The following is a 23,386-nucleotide window of genomic DNA, read 5'->3' as shown; positions in this document are numbered from 1 at the left end:
GGCACATAAGCTTCAGGATGTAGACAGTACACTGATTACACCCATGTAATAGCTACGCATTGTATTATTATACATTCAGTGGACACACAGTATGGTAAAATGACTGTAACCCTTACAGTGAAACACACGTTGTGGATTCTTCGCCCACGCTGCCAAACACTTCCACAGATATAACAGTGAGGGGATATATCGCAGCTCTATTGCCCTAAATATCGCACACAGATCAACTCTGGAGCCCTCTCGCTCTTCCTCTCTGTCAGCCAGGTGTGTGTCAGTGTGTGCACGGCCTGCACATCCAAGTTTCTGTTCTCCCTGCAGAACCCACAAGCCCTCATGTGTCTACAAGACAGATGTTCAAACCAGATGTTCTTGCACCGAACAGAAAGGTCTGCAGACAGACCTGCTGCTTTTGTCTCTGTGACTGGCTGATATCACGGCGCTGTGCCGAGGCGCGTTCAAATTTCAAAAGCAGTCAGACAGATGTGTATGTGGGTACAGTAAGGTCTGATATGGCAGTTTGCACAAATGTAACTGTATCTACGGAGTGATGAGATCAAAAGAGATGGAACAGTAACATTACAAGAAATCTGGATTTTGTCTTCTTTTTTTTTTAGCAAACTGCAAAAATAAGACGTCCTGTTCAAAATTTGACTGTTCTTGAGTCTCCAGGGGTTGCTTACAAATCGTATTGCAACAAGACTTCAGGAACTCGAGCCACACGCTTAAGACATCTAACAGCAAAATGTGTTGTTTTAAAAATGTGAGCATCTTTGATTTTGCATGAATTGTATGAACTTTTACGTAACAGAGAAAGATCAAGTTTTTTGTTGCCTTCACAGCCGGATGAAAAGACTCCTCATTATCCAGTTTGTACAAGCAACAATCGTCCCACTACAAATTTTAAGAGCAGATCTCCAGCTACAATTTCCAGGTCCCAACAGGTATTCACGCAAAACAAGAGATAATGGAAGTTGCTTGTAAGGTTGGAAAAGACACTAAACTAATGTCAAAAACTGAAGCAATCCCCGCCGATGAAATGTAGTCCATTACTGCTCGAAATAACAGTTAAACCAAACATTTACGTCATTGTCTTAAGAATGGAAAAAAGAAAATAACAAAAATGCCCTCAAATGCATCTGTAGCATTTAGCCACACTGTGATGTGGGTCAGTAATTCCAGGTAGCGAAACAGTCCATATTGAAGCAGGGGTAAGAAGAAAATCTGTCAGAATGTAGGGCAGAGAGGGGAGGAGGGAGGTTTTCAGTCCTTCGCTTCAGTCTCTGTCGTCTTTCCTGACCGCGGTGGCTTAGCTTCACATGCTCTCTGGCTGGCCCGGTGTCGGCAGTGGCCTAAAAATACCTGCCATGTTTAAACGCCCAGGTAACCTCAATACCGAACAGCAGCCTAACACACAAAGCCTTTACCAGTTTTACAAATTAAACGCGCCCTTGATTTTCCTAGTCTGGTCATGTTTTCTAAGGATTTCTCCCTTTAATGCTCCTTCCCAGCTTCTAAAGTAGCAGAGTCAAGGACTTTAATACCTTTCAGATTACACAGTGCGACTGCTGAAGCAGACAGAGATATTCCCAGCACAGACTCTATATCTAAGTCTATAAACTCTCAAATAAACAGGCCAGCTGATGTTTTATTCAGAAGCAGGCCGGCAGCTATTTTTAAAACAACAAAAAAAATAAAATAAAATAAAAAAAACTGAAAAAGTCACGTAAATGGCAGCTTCGCTCATCGCCTGCCCGCCTCGCTCCATTAGCCTCTGCGGAGCCAGCCGAGCGAGGATTACCAACCAGCTTCCAGTCTAATTTCAGAGATGGTAGAGTCACTCATGGCAAAGTGGGATTCACTCAAGAATCATCGAAGTTCTCCCTCCACCAACTGAAACCAGTGGAGAAAAATCCGGCCAAAATCAGACACCAGAATGATTCTTCAGCAGCAACACCCTGAACTTATTGCTTTCTGTCTGACTCTATCAGTCTCTCACTGACAGGTTCTGTAAGCCATTGAAACTGTAACCATGCACCAAAAAAAGCTCTACCTCATGTACTACTTCCAAATAAATAGTAGCAGCGGGTTAATGTGGCCAATATCAAAAAAGCAAATTCTATGTAAATCCTTCTATGTGAGAACATTTTAATTTCCTGTTTGAAAGCTTCGAACCAAATATAGTCATGTGAAATATAGTCACAGGACTCTCTACAGTACTGTAAAAAACAACATCCCATGATTCAATAGCTGGTAGAACCACCTTTAGTAGCAAGAGGTTTTCTACATGAGTTTGTACATCATCCTAGAGGGAACACAACCCACTCGTTACAGCATCGCCTCGGCTCATTGAGGTTTGAGGCCATTCATTTACCATATGTGGTGCTTGTACATCATCATGGCCAGATATCGCCACTTCAGTCTCATCCGTACAAAGGATGTTGTTACAGAAGTCATGAGGCTTGTTCAGATTTTGATTTGCAAACGTAAGCTGCGCTGCCATGTTCTTTATAGAGTGAAGAGGCTTTTTCTTGGTCATCTTTCAAAGCAAGCCATCCCTGTTCGGTCTTTTTCTAACTGTACTGTCACGAACATGAGGCTCTGACTCTACTGGGACGTCCATTCCTGTAAAGATTGTGACACTGTGTTAACACACACAATGAGGGGTGATGATTTGGTATGAATGCTTCAGACCAACAAACTGCCAAGACCGCTTTATAGAGGTGCTCACACTCACTGATGATCAGTTAATCGAGTCCATTAGAAGCCCCCGACTGCTACTTAACCTCTTAATTCCTATGGAGTCAGTAAGGGTACACAGGACCTTATACAATCCTGTGAAACTGTTCTCTTTCACATTGCTGTAGCTAGCTAACCCAGGATAAAGACTAGAAACAAAACAGCTAGCATGGACCTGCCACCAAATCGTATCTGGTTAACACAGAACTGAAGCCCTGTACAAATCTGTGTTTATCCTATTGGAAGGACAGGAGTTAACAATTGAATAGTAAAATATGAGAATGTACAATTACAAGCATAAATCAACCTTAACATTTGTTTGTTTCTGAGAAGCAAGGATACAGATTTGTATTTGTATTTCGCTCTACCAGGAAATAAAGAAAGGAACATGCCTCAGTCCAAATATCTTTTAATTATAACTGACTTAATGAATGGTTGGCTTAATTTTCTCAGCTACTTAATTCAGTTTAGTACACCAGTTTAAAAACAAAAGCTAGAGAGAAGATGGAGAAGATCTTCATTATGTTCCAATAATTCAAAGCGAGCTGTGAAAGTGTAGCTGAAACACAGAGTTGAACTCTAACACAAGGTGAGCACTGAGTGTTGTTGCTGTGCTCTTCTGAAGTACCCCATTTTAACTTTTTCCTCTCAAGTGTTGCCACCTGACCGGTGAGCTCGCAGTGCTCCAGTAGTTAGTGTTTCAGAGTAACTTTTCATTCCTATCGATGCTTTTCAGTCTTTCGCTCTCACATACACACATTTTAAGCTCTGGATTTATGACCCTGTCATCTTGTAAACACATCGTGTGCACCAAAATGCAGCAGCACCCTCTTTCTGCTCAAGCCTGGTATTTCTAAATTAACCTCCTGGGGACTTCCCGAGGGCTGCCGGAGAGCCGCAGACGCTTCCACAGCCCTGCGAGTGAAGACTGAGAGCCCTATCAAAGTAACGAACCGGAGGCCAGACGTTTAACCCCCCCGTTTAACGTCTGCACGCTGACTTTTTTACTTTAATGAGAGGAAGCGATTAAAGTGCTGGGTCATGTTGCTGACTTCAGCTTTACTCGTGATTTGGGAGTGTGAAGCAAGCCAAACTGTGGCCTCAGACTGCATTTATTAGCACCTGTGATGGGAAAACCGGTGTCTTCTAATTACACTTCAGATGCTCTCACAAAGACCAAGTCTGCCTTTTAAGAAAGAAATCACTGAAAGACTAATAAAAATGTAGCTCCAAGTTGCGTGACTTAAAGACAAAGGCAAAAGTGGGTGTAACAGCACATTTGACTAATTCAGAACAGTCTTTGGGGACAGTTGGCGCACACAGCGAGGGTGGATGCAGGCTGCCGATGCCAAAGCCTCCGTCACGTTCTTTATCGGGCCTGTAGCAGTCGTGCCTTACCTTTCCAAAGTCCCTGACGTCAAAGAGGTCAAAGGCCTCAAAGAGCTCGCTTTTCTTCATGCCAAAGACGTCGCTGCACGCTGCCAGGAAAGTCCTGATGTTCTTCAGGCACAGGAACTGTGTCGGGGAGACAGAAAGGGTTCATGTGTCAGTGGCAGGACGGTAAATTTACAGGCAGTATCGTGATGTTTCACTTTTCTTTCCAAATGGCTGCGTGTCTGTGCGCGTGTCTTTATGACATCACCGTACAGTTTCTGCTTTTTGGATAGTGCTTGACAGCTTTCACTCTCGCTGTCAAATCAGGCCACGCAGTTTAAGACAATGGAGGGCCGCAGCTCTGAGAGAGGGGGGAAGCTGTGCTTAAAGGCGTCGTGTTTCACTAATATGATGTATCTGCTGTTGAAATAAGTACTACATAATAAAGGAAAAGATAATTCAACAGAGCAGGGAGAGAAAGGCCGAGATCTTGGTTACTCCTCCCCATACAGTACATCGTCTCTGCTATCGTCATGTAAACGAAACAGAAATTTTAAGAAACGTCCTTATTATTGACTTATCAGTTGAATAGTTGGCTAACTGCACATGCCACGTGTATACACTAATTATGTCATTGCATTATCTGGATCTCACAGTCTAAACTGAGTCAAAACCTCCATAAAGTTATGATTGTGATGTTTATCTTCAGCAAATTGCTGCACAAGAGCAAATTAAAAGCTAAAATCCCAAGAGAAATTGGTTATTTCAAATACAATTTAAAAAGCAATGCTTCAAACACAGCTCATTAACAATCACCAAACATATAAGCTGGCTGGTTATAGTTGCTGCATTTCCAAATTCAAAAGTACATTACTAACATTAATGCATAGCTACATAACTCTTGTACATTTGATAATATTGGGCGCACAGGCAAGTACATCTGTATATATACTGTTGTGGTGTGTTTATGTTCAGCCTCCATTTCAGCTTTGGACAATGTGCTGCGTTAAATCACTTTCAAAGTGGCTAAATGTTGAAAGATAGTTTGAGAAAGAGCTGAAAGACGTTACACTAGCGTTATTTATTTTTAAACTGAAGGTTTATTGTGTCCCTGATATAAAGTTGGAAGTAAATAAGTACAAAAACTGAAGAAAACAGAAGCATTTATTGGTATTGGCACTAGCTATTGGAGCCAGATAATACAGTGGGGCAAAAAAGTATTTAGTCAGCCACCGATTGTGCAAGTTCCCCCACCTAAAATGATGACAGAGGTCAGTAATTTGCACCAGAGGTACACTTCAACTGTGAGAGACAGAATGTGAAAAAAAAATCCATGAATCCACATGGTAGGATTTGTAAAGAATTTATTCGTAAATCAGGGTGGAAAATAAGTATTTGGTCAATAACAAAAATACAACTCAATACTTTGTAACATAACCTTTGTTGGCAATAACAGAGGTCAAACGTTTTTCTATAGGTCTTTACCAGGTTTGCACACACAGTAGCTGGTATTTTGGCCCATTCCTCCATGCAGATCTTCTCGAGAGCAGTGATGTTTTGGGGCTGTCGCCGAGCAACACGGACTTTCAACTCCCGCCACAGATTTTCTATGGGGTTGAGGTCTGGAGACTGGCTAGGCCACTCCAGGACTTTCAAATGCTTCTTACGGAGCCACTCCTTTGTTGCCCGGGCGGTGTGTTTTGGATCATTGTCATGTTGGAAGACCCAGCCTCGTTTCATCTTCAAAGTTCTCACTGATGGAAGGAGGTTCTGGCTCAAAATCTCACGATACATGGCCCCATTCATTCTGTCCTTAACACGGATCAGTCGTCCTGTCCCCTTGGCAGAAAAACAGCCCCATAGCATGATGTTTCCACCCCCATGCTTCACAGTAGGTATGGTGTTCTTGGGATGCAACTCAGTATTCTTCGTCCTCCAAACACGACGAGTTGAGTTTATACCAAAAAGTTCTACTTTGGTTTCATCTGACCACATGACATTCTCCGAATCCTCTGCTGTATCATCCATGTGCTCTCTGGCAAACTTCAGACGGGCCTGGACATGCACTGGCTTCAGCAGCGGAACACGTCTGGCACTGCGGGATTTGATTCCCTGCCGTTGTAGTGTGTTACTGATGGTGACCTTTGTTACTTTGGTCCCAGCTCTCTGCAGGTCATTCACCAGGTCCCCCCGTGTGGTTCTGGGATCTTTGCTCACCGTTCTCATGATCATTTTGACCCCACGGGATGAGATCTTGCGTGGAGCCCCAGATCGAGGGAGATTATCAGTGGTCTTGTATGTCTTCCATTTTCTGATGATTGCTCCCACAGTTGATTTTTTCACACCAAGCTGCTTGCCTATTGTAGATTCACTCTTCCCAGTCTGGTGCAGGTCTACAATACTTTTCCTGGTGTCCTTCGAAAGCTCTTTGGTCTTGGCCATGGCGGAGTTTGGAGTCTGACTGTTTGAGGTTGTGGACAGGTGTCTTTTATACAGATGATGAGTTCAAACAGGTGCCATTCATACAGGTAACGAGTGGGGGACAGAAAAGCTTCTTACAGAAGACGTTACAGGTCTGTGAGAGCCAGAGATTTTCCTTGTTTGAGGTGACCAAATACTTATTTTCCACCCTAATTTACGAATAAATTCTTTACAAATCCTACCATGTGGATTCATGGATTTTTTTTTCACATTCTGTCTCTCACAGTTGAAGTGTACCTCTGGTGCAAATTACTGACCTCTGTCATCATTTTAAATGGGGGAACTTGCACAATCGGTGGCTGACTAAATACTTTTTTGCCCCACTGTATTTAAATATTATCAGCTAATATTCGCTACTTGCCAATCTATCAGTATCAGCATTTATATTGTCCAATAGATTTATCTATATAAATTTATCTCTCTATATATATATTAGTCAGCATTGACGCAGACTGATCCGCGTTAATGCATTAAAATGGGCTAATCCGCGTTACAAGCAGATCAATCCGTGTAAGGGGTTACTCGGCGATAACAAGTTAATGTGGCGTTAACGGCGTCATCATGGCTAACGTGATTAACAATTAACCCATCTGGAGCTCAGATTGATTCAAAATCCCTGAAATGCCTCTGTCAACATATTTTGGGTAGTTTATATACGTATATATATATATATATATATATATATATATATATATATATATATATATATATATATATATATATATATATATATACGTATATTTTGTCCACTAGAGGGCAATTTCCCAGTTGGCAACACGTGTTTGGAACGCCACAAATACAACAACCAGCTGATTCAAACAGAGTCAGATAGAGTGTGAACAAGTAAATAATCGTACATAGTAAATGTTAAGGAAATCTGTTTATGTATCATGTGTATGGAAAAGAATTATTGGCTCATATATCGATATATCACATTGTAAAATCAACAAATATCGGTATTGTTCTTAAAAATCCTATATCTGTTGGGCTCTACTAGGTATGGACAAAGTGTTGTTTTAAACCTCACCACCGGTACGCGTAACAGACATCTGTAACATCTGACGCCATTGTTTCATTGTTGTGTTGCCAACAGGGAGACTGTGGAGTGCCCTCTTGAGGACAAATTATGCAAAATCAACACTAGTTAGATGGATGAAGGGTGTTTCTTCCGTCTCTTTTTTACCCTTTTGTTTATTGAATATTTCAGTCTGATAATGACAGATTAGCAAATAGCTGATTTGGTCTGACCACAGACTGAATGTGAATACTCTAAAGCTACTTTCAGCTGCTCTTTTATTCACAAGGTGTAACCATAGCGTGTTTGATTTGGCTCTTAATGATGCAGCCTAATGGAGATTTGTCTCTTCCGAGGACCAAACTGAGGATCTGAGGATTTCACCTCAAAATCTGCCACTATAGTAATTTTTCTGCTGAGCACAGACGTCTATTTTCCATACTAGGCAACAAGGTTATTAGCAGGCGAGCAGCACAATGCAAATACACTAATGAAGATGAAAAGAAACTCTTTCTGAGCCTTAGAGCTTAATTACAGCTGAGGGTGCACGTTGACACGTGAAAATTGAATCAAATGATCAATAAGTAACTCTACTAATAAACAAGGTCATTTACTGAGCGTGCAAGTGTTTTGCTTCATCTGCAGCTTGAAACTTTTGCTAATGATCTTAATGGAGTTCAGCCCAGAAACTGTTTATCCATATTATGTGGAACCACTGAAAAACACGGGTGGGGGGGGGGAAAGGTCTAAAGTATTAAGTAAAAGATGTTTAACACTGTTTTCGTAGAACTGCTGGCACTAAGTGAGTGAAGGGGGGTGATGTCAACACACAGGGCTTAACCAGCATGCAGCATCCGCGACTTAGCCTTCCCGTAGTTAATACAGGATGGAAGACAAAAAAAGGATGCTGATGTAAGAGATGTTTCCGAAAGTTCTGATTTTGTACTGGTTTTGGCCACACCACTATGCACCAAATTGCTGGGAACACTTTTTTGGTTGTTTGTTTGTTTTACATCCGAGCATTATTAGACGTGTTACATGACAAAATGACACTTACGTGATGGAACTATCAGTAAATCAATACTTACACGTCAGGTACTAAGACAACACAATATCACAGCCAACACAGAGTCACAACAGGAACGGCTGTGTGGTTTCAGCTTGTGCATTTGAGCAGTGACGACTTATGGTCAAACCAGGACAAAGGGATCAGAGTCTACAATGAATGTAGACAACTGAAAGCACTGCACTGCTGTGTATATATCAGCAGCTGTGAAGTAAGATAGACTAACTTCATTGCCCATCAGCACCGTCAGCTTTGTAAAATGTCTGCAAAATCTCAGGAGCATCTGAATTAGGGGCAGAAACACTCGGTTACTTTAGGTGACAGCCATGTTTAATTGCGTGGAAGCATTTTAGGAGAAATACAGCTTGTTTTTCTAAAGGCCACGATCTTTCTATAGGTCCTTTTTTTTAGTTTTTTATTTGAGTATCTTAAAAGAGACTGTCTTCTTCTTTTTCTTCTTGGGTAACAAGTTCGCAGGAAACAGATTTCATTCGCTGTTTCCTGCTTGCTAAACAGACCACATATATGAGTCCATACCTTTAGGCCTGACTGCAATCATGTATGGCAACTTTTGGTAAACTAATTGAGTCAGTGTCGCCTCAGAAAACTAGGAGCACGGGAAAGGATGCAAAGCAGCCCAGAGTTACTCTGTTATGCGTGACACACCTTCCCTCTCATGGTACGACGCAGAATCAGATTTGTCTGTGCGGAGCATGTCCACGCATCAAATATAAAATGCCTCTCTGCCGCAATTGAATTACACTTTACAGATGGCTTCACAGGAGAAAGAAAAGCCCCCAGCCAGCGAGCTCCAGATAAGAGTAGAGCAGCAAGCAAGCACTGAGTGAATAATATTGAATGTTTACACTTGTACACATCACTTTCTTTTATCAGACAAGCACATCTTGTCTGCCTGGAGTCTCTGGAGAGTCCCAAAGGACCTCACTATATTATCTAAGGGAAGCAGCTTCACAGAGGACATGCTATATGAAAGACAGCTTCTCTACTGCACTGAGCCGAAGACAGCAAAGAGGGAATTGTATTAACAAGAGTGGAGCAGGATGAGGCAACCGCTAACTGTTCCACTGGCAGCTTTTGTTCTGCAATAGTGACTCTCTGGGGCGCAAGAATCGAAGGGCCTTATGTGTAAGTGTGTGCATGCGTGTGTGTGCGTACATATGAATCCAGACTCCATGTCCAGGCCAATGAGAGAGTGAGTTCTAAAAGAAAATTTCAAAAAATCTGAATTTGCCATTAAGAGAAAGTCTGATATTCACCAGTCAGCCATAACATTAAGACCACTGACAGGTGGGGTGAATAACATCAGTCATGTTTCAGTGCGATCTTCCGCATTCACGCGGATGTTAACATGACGAGGCGACCCACTTAAACCATAGACACCAAGAACATCAACCAAACTGCATTTCCCAGTGGCAGCAGCCTCATCCAGCAAGCACAAGGAGAGATTGTGCCTTGCCATAACGTCAAAACAGCTCAAAAAACAGACTTGAGAGCTGGAGACAATTGCATGGCCAAAATCCCTAATGTGAGAAAAGATTCACAAATCAGCAGCTCAACCCATGAAGTCCAAAAAAACTTAGAGCTTCAGAATATCCCAGTTTAAAGTGGTTTTAGCATCTGTGGCTAACCCACACGCAAGCTAACATTAGCTTGCAGGTGGAAGCTAAGTGCGTAGAGAAGATGAACTAAAAAGATGTTTCAGAAAGATCCAAGAATTAAATAGTTTAAGTAAACAGAGTCCCCTGAGATTACAGACTTCCTTTACTACTACACTCACTGGGGATCGATCCTCTGGCTGGAAAGCTAGATCGTTGCTAGCTATATCTAGACCGTAAAACTCTGAAAACCTTTACCGCAACCTACAGCGTAAACTATGTGCAATGTAACTACACATCAGGACGCTACAGTCCGCAACTATCGTCAATGTCCTGTTCGATTGTGACTTCACAATTGTCACTAGTCTGTCTTGTATCAATTGAGGTAATGTACAAAGTGAAAAACCTTGAGGATGAAATATGTTAGCCTCTAAAAAAACTGACTACAACAAAGGCTTTTTAAAAATCCCAGCAGGTTGATTGTTACTTTTGGCTGGTACTGCATATAAAACACCAGGACAGGAGTACAAGGTAATTAACAAATAATGCACCGCCAAAAGATTAAAGCAACGATGTCGACCACTTGTGTAGATTACGTTCTAGGCTCTACAAAGATTTCCTGCTAAATAAGTCTAAATAAGGGCTTGTTCGAAGTTTGTACTTTGTCTTATTTATTTGATGCTTTTCTTTTATGTCTTTTCCTTTTCAGACCCCAACTAAGCCTGGTTGAACTGAAAACGTCTTTAAAATGCTGTTAAAACAGGGTTAACATTTGCAGTATCTTTGGGGTTTTATGTCTCTCACATCCAGTCCCAAAAACAGATTTTACTCTATTTTGCAAGTAAAACTTATGACGTGACGTTGTGACACGGTGTCCCCTGCAGCGACCCTTATCAAACACGCTTGTTTTTGTCGTGTATTTACGAAATAGGACGAGCAGTAGCTTTATTTAAAAGCCTTCAATTCAAATATGTTCCTACTGAAACTGCACAGCATCCAAGGCAGATGCATCCAACGATGTTCATGCACCTATTTCTGTACTTCAGTGAAAACAGCAAACAGCTTCATTGTGGAGAACAAGGATTTAAAGACAGATTAGGCTGTGAAGTCTCAGCAGGGAGCTCCAAACACGCGCCAGTTAGGTTTGGATAAAATGCATAGTTTATACAGTACAAGACTGATGTATGGTGGGCTTAAAATCTTACAAGTGCATTTCATTTCTGAGACCAACCATGTGGAAGTCAAAGAGAAAAAATCCTGTATATCAATGTAGTGTTTTTGTCCCCTGTCCCTGTATCCACAGTAAGTCTCCAGTTTCTGCTCATGTATTCCTTGATACAAGCCTAAGTTCCATAGCAACAAGCCGGAGCCTTTTATGGGCCCTGTGTGGATTGTGTTGCTTAATGAAATCCTGGTCTCATTCTCTCATAGATATACACAATGAAATACAGCCAGACGTTTGGCCATCGCCCCACATGAACCTTGTTTATGATCAATTAATTACAAAGCATATTTTGCAGAGGGACCCAAAGCTTTGTGCAAAGAATTCAAATTCTCAGGTAAGAGCTCCCCAAATGTCATCTGCTTGCTGACAGCAAAATGGGACAACAAAGAGGAAACCATGAAATGTAGAGGAGATATATACATTAGGTGTATTGTGTTTGACTGTCTTGCCACTTTCCATCACTCAGATATTGTATCCGGTGTGAATTACATCATGTGCGCAGGCCTGATCTGTGGAGCTCTTTTGCCAAGACTCTTAAGTCATAACCGGTGGGTGAGATATCACTATCCAAGCGCTCGGGTCACATCCATGTCATGTAGGAGCTTTTGTCAGCTGTGTAACCAGGAAACGGGAGGTGGGAGGCAGGCAGAGGTCTGCTGACACTGTCAAAAACACTCCTTTCTCTCTCCGCCTGGGCTTGGGATCATCACAACAGGCAGCCTAGCCAGCCAGACGCTCATCATCTTACTCAGCCTCACAGAATATTATCAGCGAGCATTCAGCAGCTTTTCTTTCTGGTGTAAAGCAATAACCCCGTTTTTTAAAGTGCACTAAAACTGCACAGCTTTTGCTTTACAATAAAATTCAACGCAGTGTCTCATTCCCCATTATTCTCCCATTCACTCGTGACTCTGAATATTCCCTGCTAGTTAACGACAACTTCTTTACCACCTCTTCATCAACAGCTTTTTTTTTTTTTCATATGTGACTAGGCTCATTGGTTCCCACTCCCTTTGGACGTGGCGAGCTTTAAAAGTCATCTGTGTGTCCAGGAGCTCTACGTGGTGCTCCAGCTAATCCTTCCATTCAGTATGCAGAGTAATTGTGACGGACAAGCATTATGGTATCAACGAGAGTGAGAGAAAATGAGAATGTGCAGGTTTTTCCCAGCTGAATGACTCAAGCTAAACACTCATTTTGAACTAAGAATGGAAAAGTGTGTAATTTAAAAAGGGTAATTTATGATGGCAGAAACATGAACCTTTGTCATTATTAATCACTCTGTCGATGATGGTTGGTCACGAGCAGATGGTCCATGTTCCCGTCGCCTAGGTAACCCACTAATGTTTTTACCACCCTGTCATATCTAATCAACTACATCCTTCGCTCTCATTGGTAGTCACTTCACTCCCTTCCCTCAAAATTGAAAAAAGTTTATCTGGTAAAATAAACTGTTAAAAGTTCGTGAATGTCGTTGGTTTTCTATAGTCTCTGATCACCACATCACTTTATTGACACCCCCGTCACTCTACAGGTTCTTTCAGCTGACTGTTTAGGATCATTGATCTGATCAGCCTGAATCACAGATGAAGCAGCCAGTTATTTTCAATGCAGATGTTCTGCATCATATACAACCTTCCTAACAGCAAAAAAATACAGAAAAATTAGGTACATGTCTCATAAACGGCCAAAGAGCTGTTTATGAGAAAAAGTTGCCATGTTAACGTTAATGTTTCATTGTAAATATACAGAATAGTAAGCATCACTGAGTCAAACCTCAGTCACACTAGAGTAAAAATAGGTCCACAAGCACCCAAGAAACTACAAAAGAAATCGGTGGTTGGCTGATGATTTACTTTTCTTCACATTTCAGCACCTGATTACAAGTAGTTGCAGCAAACAGAGGTGGAGCGTGCAACACACTCGTCTGGATGACCAGTTTCAACTGCAAGGTGATTGCACAGGTCGCTTTGTGGGAGGTAATCTATTTCCAAACAATCACGGTCCAATTTTGACATACTGTAAAGACTGTCAGAGGGACTGGCAAAGGTTTGCAAGCAACTGCAAACCATCGAATTTATACATACAGGCTTTAATTTTTGGATTATTCACTGTTAATTGCTGCTTTATGCAGTTGTCAACCCATTCAATAACAAACTCGTATCAGACTGACTCCATCTTATTGCCCTTTTACCACCAAAGTCATTCTGCAGACTGCAAGTGGTCTCCAAGTGGTTGCAGACCTTGATCCTGTCTTTGATTCAAAGACATGTGAGATCGAAAATTCATTGTATTTGATCGCAATAACCGAGTTTGTGCCACAGACGTAACTGTAACTCCACTCTTTGCTGTAGTGTTTTTGAGTTGGTACTAAACAGTCAACCAAGATTATGAAACAAATGGTTGATGCCCTCTTTGGATTTTGTGCAACTAAACAACAAATGATTCAAGCTTAAGTCCACAAGTCTTTCATTTTTATAAGAGGTGCTCCAAACCACACAATTGCATTAAAGTTTCCTAAAAATAAAGGCCAGAACGATCAGTAATTCAAATACCATCATGTTGCCCAGGCAGAGTTTTGAAATTCATGTATGTAAATGTCATCAGCGTCACCTGATGACATTTACATACATGAAGGTGAATGGCACTCTAAACTGCACGCTCAGCTCCCCCGATTCTTAAAGTGAGAAATCACAGGAAGAAGTGAAGATGACAGGAAGTCTTTCTCGTGACATTTCTGACATCCACACAAAAGAGCCAGGCGCACGCTTACAGTACAGCTCCCCGAGCCTCTCTGTGGCAACAAAGAGGCAAAAGGGGAAAAACCCTGCTACCTCCCCCACAACACCAGTACGTGACTCGGAAGCCATTTTCCATTAAATCCTGGTTTGAACCCAGATGACCCCCACATGTACACAAAGCTTACCCCTGCCCCCACCCCTGACGATAAGCCGAGTGAATTAGTGTTACTGTGTGAGATATGAACCCTCGTGGCTGCGGCAACGCAGGTCAAGCAGTTTCAACTCAACTGTGACCGGCTCGGCAGGATTAAAAGGAGTCAGGGTTGTGGAAAGTGGAGAGTTGAATGTCATATAAACTGTGTCAAGCGCTAAATAAAACGTACACACTGAATGAGCAAACACTGAAGCGTGAATGGTGAGCAGACAGCATCCCTCCTCCTTCTCCTCCTCTTTCCTCCTCTCCCTTATTTTCTGCCTCTTGGAAGATTGTGTTCAAAAATGTGAACAACTCTGCCGTGTTACTTGACAGAGCGAGGTCAATGGCTATCTGACCCGTGCGTGTGCATGCGTGTGTGCCGCTGCCCATTCAGGCGAGTGGGCTTTGACTGATATGGGTTTGTGCAGGGCCTATTTTTGGAACCACGCTGCGAAAAGACGCGCATTTAGAAGGATAAACTGAACGTTTTTCCGTTTACACCTTCCACAAAGGTTTATTTCTGGCAAATTAGAGCCTTTAATTCGACCTTTCAGGCCTTTAATTGACCTTGTCCCTTGTCCTCATCACCTGCATGTGCTGTGTTATACATGTATTGAGTCACAACAGCTCCTAATCTATTTCAGGGACTCACCCCCTCTCTGTCTCCATTACACAAATGCAGACATTCCCATTTCCGACAGACAAAGGCCATCCATCACCTCCTCACTGTCAGCACAGGGCACCTTACACATTACTGTCCCTGCAGGAAAAGACAATAATCTCGTGAACTGCAGACGGTTTTTCTATTCCGGGTCCATACACTTGTACGAAAATGTATCTCCCTCATGTGCACAACAGATATATGCAGCTCCATTCATTTCCACCCATCTCTCCCAGCTCCAGGCTTCCTACAACAGTAAACCTGTCAGTAAAAGGTTATGAGCGTGGTTGGTGGTTGTACGCTGGTATCATCAATGTGTACATCTGCAGCTCCAGACTATCTTCCAAATAGTATCCTGACATTTCCGAGCTTGGAAAAAAGGTAAAACTGCAGTTGTTGTTTACTAATGCGCCTCTTTAAATGTTCATAATCATAGTGTACGCTGAGGGTCTCCTTGAAAACTGAATGCCACTTGTGATGATGATTGTTTGCCAGTAAAGACAACAGACAGTATTGACTTTCTTAAAGCTCTCAGAGCACTCAACAGTGATTAACTGAATCCAAAGCACCACAACTGAGTAACATAATAAATATTGATTGCAAGTACATTCTCCACCAGCGAATAGCTCCTAATTAAATCAGCATATACATTACATATAGTTTTAACGTGGAGCGTAGCCTTTACCGGTTGGCTGTGGTTCGGCTTGTTACCTTGGTGACAGGAAGAAAGGTCAGTTTGCTCTGTGCACAAGTGCGATGCAACGCAATGGCGTCTTTGCAAATGTCTACATCCATGTCACTGTACATAAAGCCGCACATGTACGTGCACGTCATCGGGGTGACACGCTGGAACAAACTAACGCGACTGCACCGGAATTGTAAATTGAAGGTCGTGGAGCCTTGCAACAACGTGGCGTGCATGAGCGCAGTAATGTGGTGTTTACACTCTGACAGGTGCAATCTTTGCTTCAAAATGAACCAACGAGGGCAGTCGAGCTCCAGCAGCTCAGATGGAGTCATCATGGGACTCATGAGCTGTCTCTGAACCCTTGCATACTGCATACTAATAGCATGCGCTTAGTCGCGTGTGCAAAATTAGCATGCAACGCGGACTCACAGGTGTGAGTGCGCATACAATAAGGATGAGAATATTAAGTATTAAGGACGGTCACTGGTGCTAATTTTCTGCATAACAACAGAAAGAAGAAGAAAAGCTGAAAAAGTACACTTCAGTGCAAAACCTTAATGAGATATGATACCAGAGAAGCAAAGTGACGTCACTGGAAGCTGGCTGAGAAGGTTAAATCCTTTCAGATATAAAACTCACACTTTCTGATTCTATGTATAAAACTCCACAAACCTCATTGTGCTTGATAAGCAAGAAGACTCAACTTCAGCTTCTTACTCCCACAAAAACATTAGAAGTTCTTTTCAGACTTGTTATAACAAGAAAAGCACACTTCGTAGTGTCCATATAACCCACAGAGCAGGTCTTTGTGAGATGCGAGTCTGTGACGCACAAATAAAGCATTTACATTGAATCTAACAGCTACTATTTAACATTTTGTGATATGCTGAGTATTGCAACAGCACATGTTGTATTTTATAACCTTTTCATTACTGGAAATAATGTCCTCAGAGTTCAGTTTTGTCAATATCTGTCTGATGTACAATATAAAAAAGATAAAATTGTCAAGCACACATACACAACACTGTCACTAAAACCTGCCATAAATGTTGTCATAAGGCAGAGTTAGTCTGCTGTCGATCTGATATCAATAATCTATTGGTCTGATATCAGTCCGATGTCACACTATTGTCAGTGAGTTTTTTTGTTCAATTTTTACTCGTGTGACTGAGTCTTTTGGCTTGCTCTGGATTAGGACAAAGCTTTGTCCAGGTAAGCAGTCCAGCCTTTTGTTTTTCGGTTGAGATGATTTAAGTTTGCTTGGCTAACATTATCTCAGGATTGCAGTGCATAAGATTAGCCCTTTTCTTCATAGTATTTTCACAGTAAAATATCAATATTTGGTGTCTCAATATCAATATAAGGTCACTATGTGAAATATCACTATTCTGTCCTGTCTCCATTTCCCCCCATCCTTCCTGTCTATACCCTTGCTTTTTATTAAAAACTACATTAGATATTCCATTCACTAAGCTTTATTCCTCTATAAACACATTGTAATTGCACTCTGATACTTCACACCAAACCCTCAACTTTGCTACTCTAAACATTCCTGCAAATGCAAATTTAGATGCTGACATCTGAGGCACCTCTTACACGTCTTTAAACAGGATCGCAATCTGTTGTGTAGATGCAGGCCCCTTTTGCTCAGCTTATATGACTTGCCTCATTGCACAGGCACTGAAAAGAAAATGAAGACATCCTCTCTCTGTCTTTCTCATTCTCCCACTCAAATCTCTGTATCTGACTTTTGTTCTGCAACTGAAGCGCGAGCCTCTGAGTCTTTGAAGCCTGCTGTACACAGAGCTCACAGTGGGAAAGTGGCTTCTTTGATTTGCATCACAGAACTTTGGTCTGAGTCCAATAAAATATACATATGTGCCATGTATAGCGTATAATACCATTCTCTAAGCGCACCATGTGTACAAGACCTTTAAAGAGTCAGATCCAGGTCAGGTGAAACCACACACCTGTCAAAATGTATTATGGAAAATGATCAAAAATAAATACATTTGCTGTTTATTAGTTGTTTTAAAGAGTATAATGGATAGATTACATCACACTAGTCTGCATCGCATTAATAGAATTCATAAATGTGTTAATCGGGTCTTCGCTGGTATCTGCGCAAAACTTAAGAAAGCATCCTCTGTTGCTTTTTTTGACTGTTAATCAGCTTCAGTGCTCTCTGAAAACCTCTCTGCTGTTTGAGGCGTGTTAAAATTAGACCAGACTGTCATTCACACGCCGTCATTCTCTCACTTTCGCTTTCCAAAAATGAAGACTCGGCCTTGACATCTTTGAAGACAATTCTATAAAGAACAATTCTTTTTTTCTTCTTCTTCTTCTTTCGTGCACTGTGAAGAGAGAAGTTTCTTTTCTCTTAATTGCGTTCTTTGGTCTGAGCTTGATCGAGGGCATGTTTAGTTTCACTTCCTTCCTCTATTCCATTTCCTGATTTCCTGTGCACGTTGAAGCTCACGGCCGCTCTGACTGACAGACTTTTAGCAGCTGGTTGGTTTTGCGGCAGCGTGCTCACTCTGAAGCTGCAGTTTAAAATCCTGTGTCATGGAACGCAACAGCAGGCTAGACAAGTTTGGGGCACAAGGACAGATTTCAACTTCAATCAAATGATATAATTATATGCTTTTAAACCCAACGCAGTAACAATTTCATGGCGTTCTTTGCAAATTCACAGCCAGTCACTGGTTGTCCTTTACCCTATCCTTTCACTATTGTGTTTTTAGTACATTCTGTGACAGACACTCAGACAAATGCAACCAGCTCACACAGGGAGGGTTTGCTGGTTGCACCATGACAAGCAATCCACGGTTCCTCTTAAAGCTAAAGCCTGAATTCCACTGAGTCAAAAACAACTACTGATTATGTGGTCTTTGTTGGGTAGAAAACCAGAATGCTGCTTGGGCTGTGGTTGAGCTGTGTCTAGACTACAATTATGGTCGTCCCTGCAATGTAAAAGCTCTGATCAAAATGGGTCAAAAACTTGCTTTATATTGACACTAGGTCCTGATACTGATATACTGATGCTAGGTAAAAGCAAATGCTGTGCCGTTTGCACAATTCCAGACACACAAACAGACGAATGTCTACTTAACCAATCTTTGTTCATTGTACTGACATCTTTTTTTTTCCTTTCACCAAAGGGCAACCTCTTAGTTTGAAAAATGATGCCTACACACCAGTGCCAAAACATAAACTGCAGTTTTCTAGAAGGCTTAAAAACAAGTCATCCCCCACAGACTCTTCCATTGCCCAACGTCGCTTAAGAAATAAGCATGTTTACTCTCTTTTTGGACAACTTCCCTTTAATGACAACTGCAGCAGAGGTGCATTTTTACATACCTCATTTATTTATATTGTATTGAAGCCTAAATACATGAGACATCAGCCACAAAGACAACAGTTGTCTTCAAAGCTTCACCGTAGCTAACTGGAGTCAGTGAACTAGACCTCATAATCGTGTTTGTGGTGTTTTCACTGTGTCGGGAATCTTTACCTGATAAAAAAGTATTCTTTGCTGTCCAGTTGGTAGCAATAGACCACCTAAGAGGTTGATAACATGCATATATGACTGTGTTCCCTATAACTGATGGATGCACTTTGCTAACCAAGTAAGCATTAGCGTTAACTTAGCCCTCCAACTTCTTAGCCAAATATGGCCACTTCAGGCTCCAAGAACCAAGAGCAACAGAAAAAATGCTAAACTCAAAGCTTTAAAAAAGTAGCCTTCACCAGAAAAAAAGCTACAGTACACATCAACTCATTTCATTAGTATGAGCTGAGAATCCCCAATAGATTGTTGCCCCTCCCTAAGTCTGCCAGAAATTTCTTCCTATTAAAAGGACGTTTTTCCTTCCCACTGTCGCCAAATGCTTGATCATAGTCGTCTGATTGCTGCTGTTTTCTCTGCATTATTGTAAGATCTTGGTCAACTATTGTTGTTATTTGGTGCTATATAAATAAAAAATATACAGACATCAGGTACTTTATTTGATCATTTCACAGCTTTTTCATCCAACATCCGAGTGACCTACTGGGTCTCTGATGGCCTGACATGGTCCATTTCCTAACAGAAATGAAACACAATATAGACCTTACCAATAACCTAAACACAATTAATGGTGCAGAGAGAGAAGCAGCCCTGATTTCGACATCATGCACATGAGCTCTCCAGAGATTCTGAAGCATCATACATTAATTAAAGCAGCCAACCTCAACGCAGCAGGCTAGCCCTGCAGGTCCCATTATGTCCTCTGAGATGCCTCTGTGGAGGCTAGACAGGCCCTTTGTAGCCCTGTCCTACCACTGCCTTTGTCTTTCCCTCTCGTAGGTCCCATGGGTGAGGCCACAGTGGCGTCCCATGTGTTATTATTGGCCAATGATAAAGTAGCTGCCACGGTCCTCATGAATTATGCAGGGTGAAAGAGGGAAGCAGCTCCACCCTCAGTTTCATAAATTTAACTTAGAGGAGACAGAGGGAGGAAAGTTGTAAGGGGGCTTCTGTCACCCTTTTTTTTTTACGATTATGTGCATGTAGGAGGAGTTGGGGGTGCTTATATCCAGCCTCATGTGGTGTGAATGTGCTTGAAAGGAAAAGCTATGAGTTATGGTTTTACTGACATGCCAGCCTGAGAACAAATACTCGCTGCTCATAGTAATACCTTGTAAGCAGAACCAAAGCTTCGAGTACCTGAACCTATAAAGAGGTCATAAAGGTGTATAACTGCTGCTATGCTCTCGTAGATATTCTGTTCAGCCAATGGGAAGTAATGCACTTCACACCCTACTGCAAAAAACAAAAGGTGAACTACAATATGTGTGTTGCGTTAGCAATTACAACAGAATAACACCCACCTAGAAACCTCGGACTTAACAGAGAAAGCCATTTCACACTGTTTAACTTGAATTTGGGAAATACAAAAACACAGTGGCAACATCACCGAATGGACTTTGTAAACGTATGGGATCGTGCTCAAGCCTACTACTAATGCTCATTTGCCTTTGAGTGTGGCTTCATCACTGACTCGGTTTGTGTAAGCCATCCAACCGTGCATAAAACACAGTCTGTCTATAAATAAGCTAGTCTAGGCCGGGCCAGGCCGGGCACTGAGCGTAAATGCAGTTCATAACCTTTCCACACACAGCATGTCATTATGTCACGGCTGACAGACAACACTCAACTACTGATAACTCTGTGTTAGAGCAGTGACATTGATTCAAACGTAGCATCTGCCAGTAAATGGACTAATAGGCTTCTCTTACAGCCCCGATCAGGTTTACACAACTGACTGTGTAAGCAGATCCTTGAAAAGGATTACTTCCACTGCCCCTGATAACATTAAAATCTTCTAGGCTTTCTTAAAACGGCCACTTGACCCGGACGCAGAGCTCAAACAGCGGATTCCCAATTCAATTGTGAACGAGCGGTAACTGCATATCATATCGACTGTGCCTTTTTTCCAGGAAACAAGCCTAATCCCCTCCTCTCCTTTAGACGTGCAGTACATCACGGTACAGATATCATACCTTAATCACTTGTTTGGAGTGGATGAGAGCATTAGAGCATCGATTACAGGTAACACACGGTAATGTGTGTGCACGGCTGTGTGTGTTATTCAGGCAGCTTAATACTCCTACAACAGGCCTGCAGACTCAGTAGGTGAGTGGCTATGTCACTGTGTGTGCTGTCACCACGCCAGACGCCCAGATTCACTGTTATGAAGGTGAATATTAATCTGGTCCTGGTTCAAGCTGTCCTGTCATTGAAGCAGATGGTACCAAAATAAAAGTAGAGCCACATGGCCACATCTATCTGTCTATCTATCTATCCCATAAACTAAAGACAAAGGAGATTATATGGTTGCCTTTGTTAACTCTTACTCTTCCTTAGGCAAGCCAAACAAGCCATTTTTGCTTGGTTTCTCTTTTCTTTTCTTTTTTAAAGCACTGCACTCCTATCTGTCATCTTGAATCATCTTTTCTTTAAAACAAAAAACAATTCTCTAATTAGCATCGTTTACAAGAACGGCTTAATCTTATGCCCTGTGTACAAACATCATGCGCAAAAGGCCTGCTGAAGAGCCCATGTTTATTTTCTGACCTGTCTCTTGTAGAGCAACCACCAACCACCAGCTACTAAGTGAAGTGACAGAATTTGAGAAAGTCAGCTTGTGGTCGTTTTCGCTCACGCTACAACTTTCATGCAGCGCAAAGTTGGCTACCAAAGTCCGTCCATTTTTTCCTATATTTTAGCGATTTCCCCCTCCGTCTGTCAAACCTGTTCACTCCGTAAAACAGCGAATATGAGCTCTCTGAAATGGAAAGGAGCACGTTTTTTTCTTCGGCATACGTTTCGCACAGGGACAAGGCCCTCAAGTTGACGACACGGCAACAAACGTGAGCTGACACCGTCGCTTTTGTGCCGCTTTCCGCCGCTGAACCTCACAGTTTGGGGATCGGCGGCAACCAAGATCTTTGGAAAAGTTCGACATTTGTTGAAACCGTGCCTTTATTTGTGAACCACGTTGTGCCGAATTACAAATGAAGGCTCTGCAGTCGAGTTAAGATTTGATGGTGTTGTAGCAGAAGTTCATTTTTTACCGAAAAGCAGTGAAACTTTAAAGACGCTCAGTTCTAACGGAGTCTGGCCCTCTCAACCGGGACCAAGTTTCGGCGACGAAAGGGAGGAACGGACAATAGGGGGGTGTCTGCGGTCCGCTTCTTACCTGTGACATTTGCGGCCGGAGGTTGATCTCCTTCAGGTTGATGGTCTGGGGTCTGAGGTTGTTGAGCAGATGGCACAGGAGGACTCCATCCCGGAGGGTTTGAGCCAAGTCAAATACCTGAGCAGAGTCCCACGTAACCCGGTGGTTAGCTGGGAGCACCTTGCAGTTTATCAGCCACAGCGCGCATTGCCTCCAGTACTCCATCATTATTGTGACTTCGGCCGGGAGAGCTTCAGGAGGTTTCTTTAAATGAAACTAATGACTGTTAGGTGGTGTCTTACGCGTTAGCCTAAATCGTATCCATGCTACAACTCTAAAAACCCGATGAAAGCTGAGGAGGACCGCTGCACAGGGTGGCGGAGATTCAGGCGACTGCTCCAGGGATGACAGTCCGACACAGTGAGAGAGGCTGTGGATGGAGCGCACCCTGCACCCTTCCTATCTCTCTCTCTCCCTCCCTCGCTCCCTCTCTCACTCACTCACGCTCTCTCTCCATCTCTCTATGACTCTCTTCCCTCCCCCTCACCCAGCTCTTCACCTCTTCCGCTTGCCACCCATAGGCTCGTGGAGATGCGTCTATTGCAATGCAAGAAATAACCACATAAAGCATACAGTAACACTTACACTAAATACACACAGGCGCTAAAGCATTTTAAACTCCTGTTCACCGTCAAGTATCAGAACTACAAACTGCAAATATTCCAGCTGCACAGACAGAGTAATGGGAGGTGCTGCTTAAATGCTTTAATGATTACACACACTAAATGAATATCTGCGTGAGACACGGAACCCACTTTCATTCCACTTAGCACACATGCATTTTTGCTTCCCATAAAATGTGATA

At 42.3% G+C, this 23,386-nt stretch overlaps 1 protein-coding gene across 2 annotated transcripts in view; it reads right to left on the bottom strand.

The window, feature by feature from the left end:
- vav3a (vav guanine nucleotide exchange factor 3a) overlaps positions 1-23,080 on the bottom strand; it is a 99,604-nt gene extending 76,524 nt beyond the window's left edge. The window contains exons 1-2 of one of the 2 annotated variants that reach the window (XM_085418330.1): positions 22,543-23,080; positions 4,135-4,251 (exon numbers count right to left, since the gene is read on the bottom strand). In XM_085418330.1, coding sequence (XP_085274456.1) covers positions 4,135-4,251; positions 22,543-22,749 — 324 coding nt within the window. In that variant the 5' untranslated portion in view covers positions 22,750-23,080. The remainder of the gene's footprint in view (positions 1-4,134; positions 4,252-22,542) is intronic. The other variant, XM_085418331.1, reaches the window with a different exon arrangement.
- Positions 23,081-23,386: the final 306 nt, after the last annotated feature.

The sequence above is a fragment of the Rhamphochromis longiceps genome, linkage group LG9, assembly GCF_057381845.1.
Source record: "Rhamphochromis longiceps isolate RC_006_pf linkage group LG9, R_longiceps_female_GT1.1, whole genome shotgun sequence".
Lineage (NCBI taxonomy): Eukaryota > Metazoa > Chordata > Actinopteri > Cichliformes > Cichlidae > Rhamphochromis > Rhamphochromis longiceps.
Note: the sequence above shows the minus strand (reverse complement) of the source record. Positions and strands in the feature narration are given on the sequence as shown.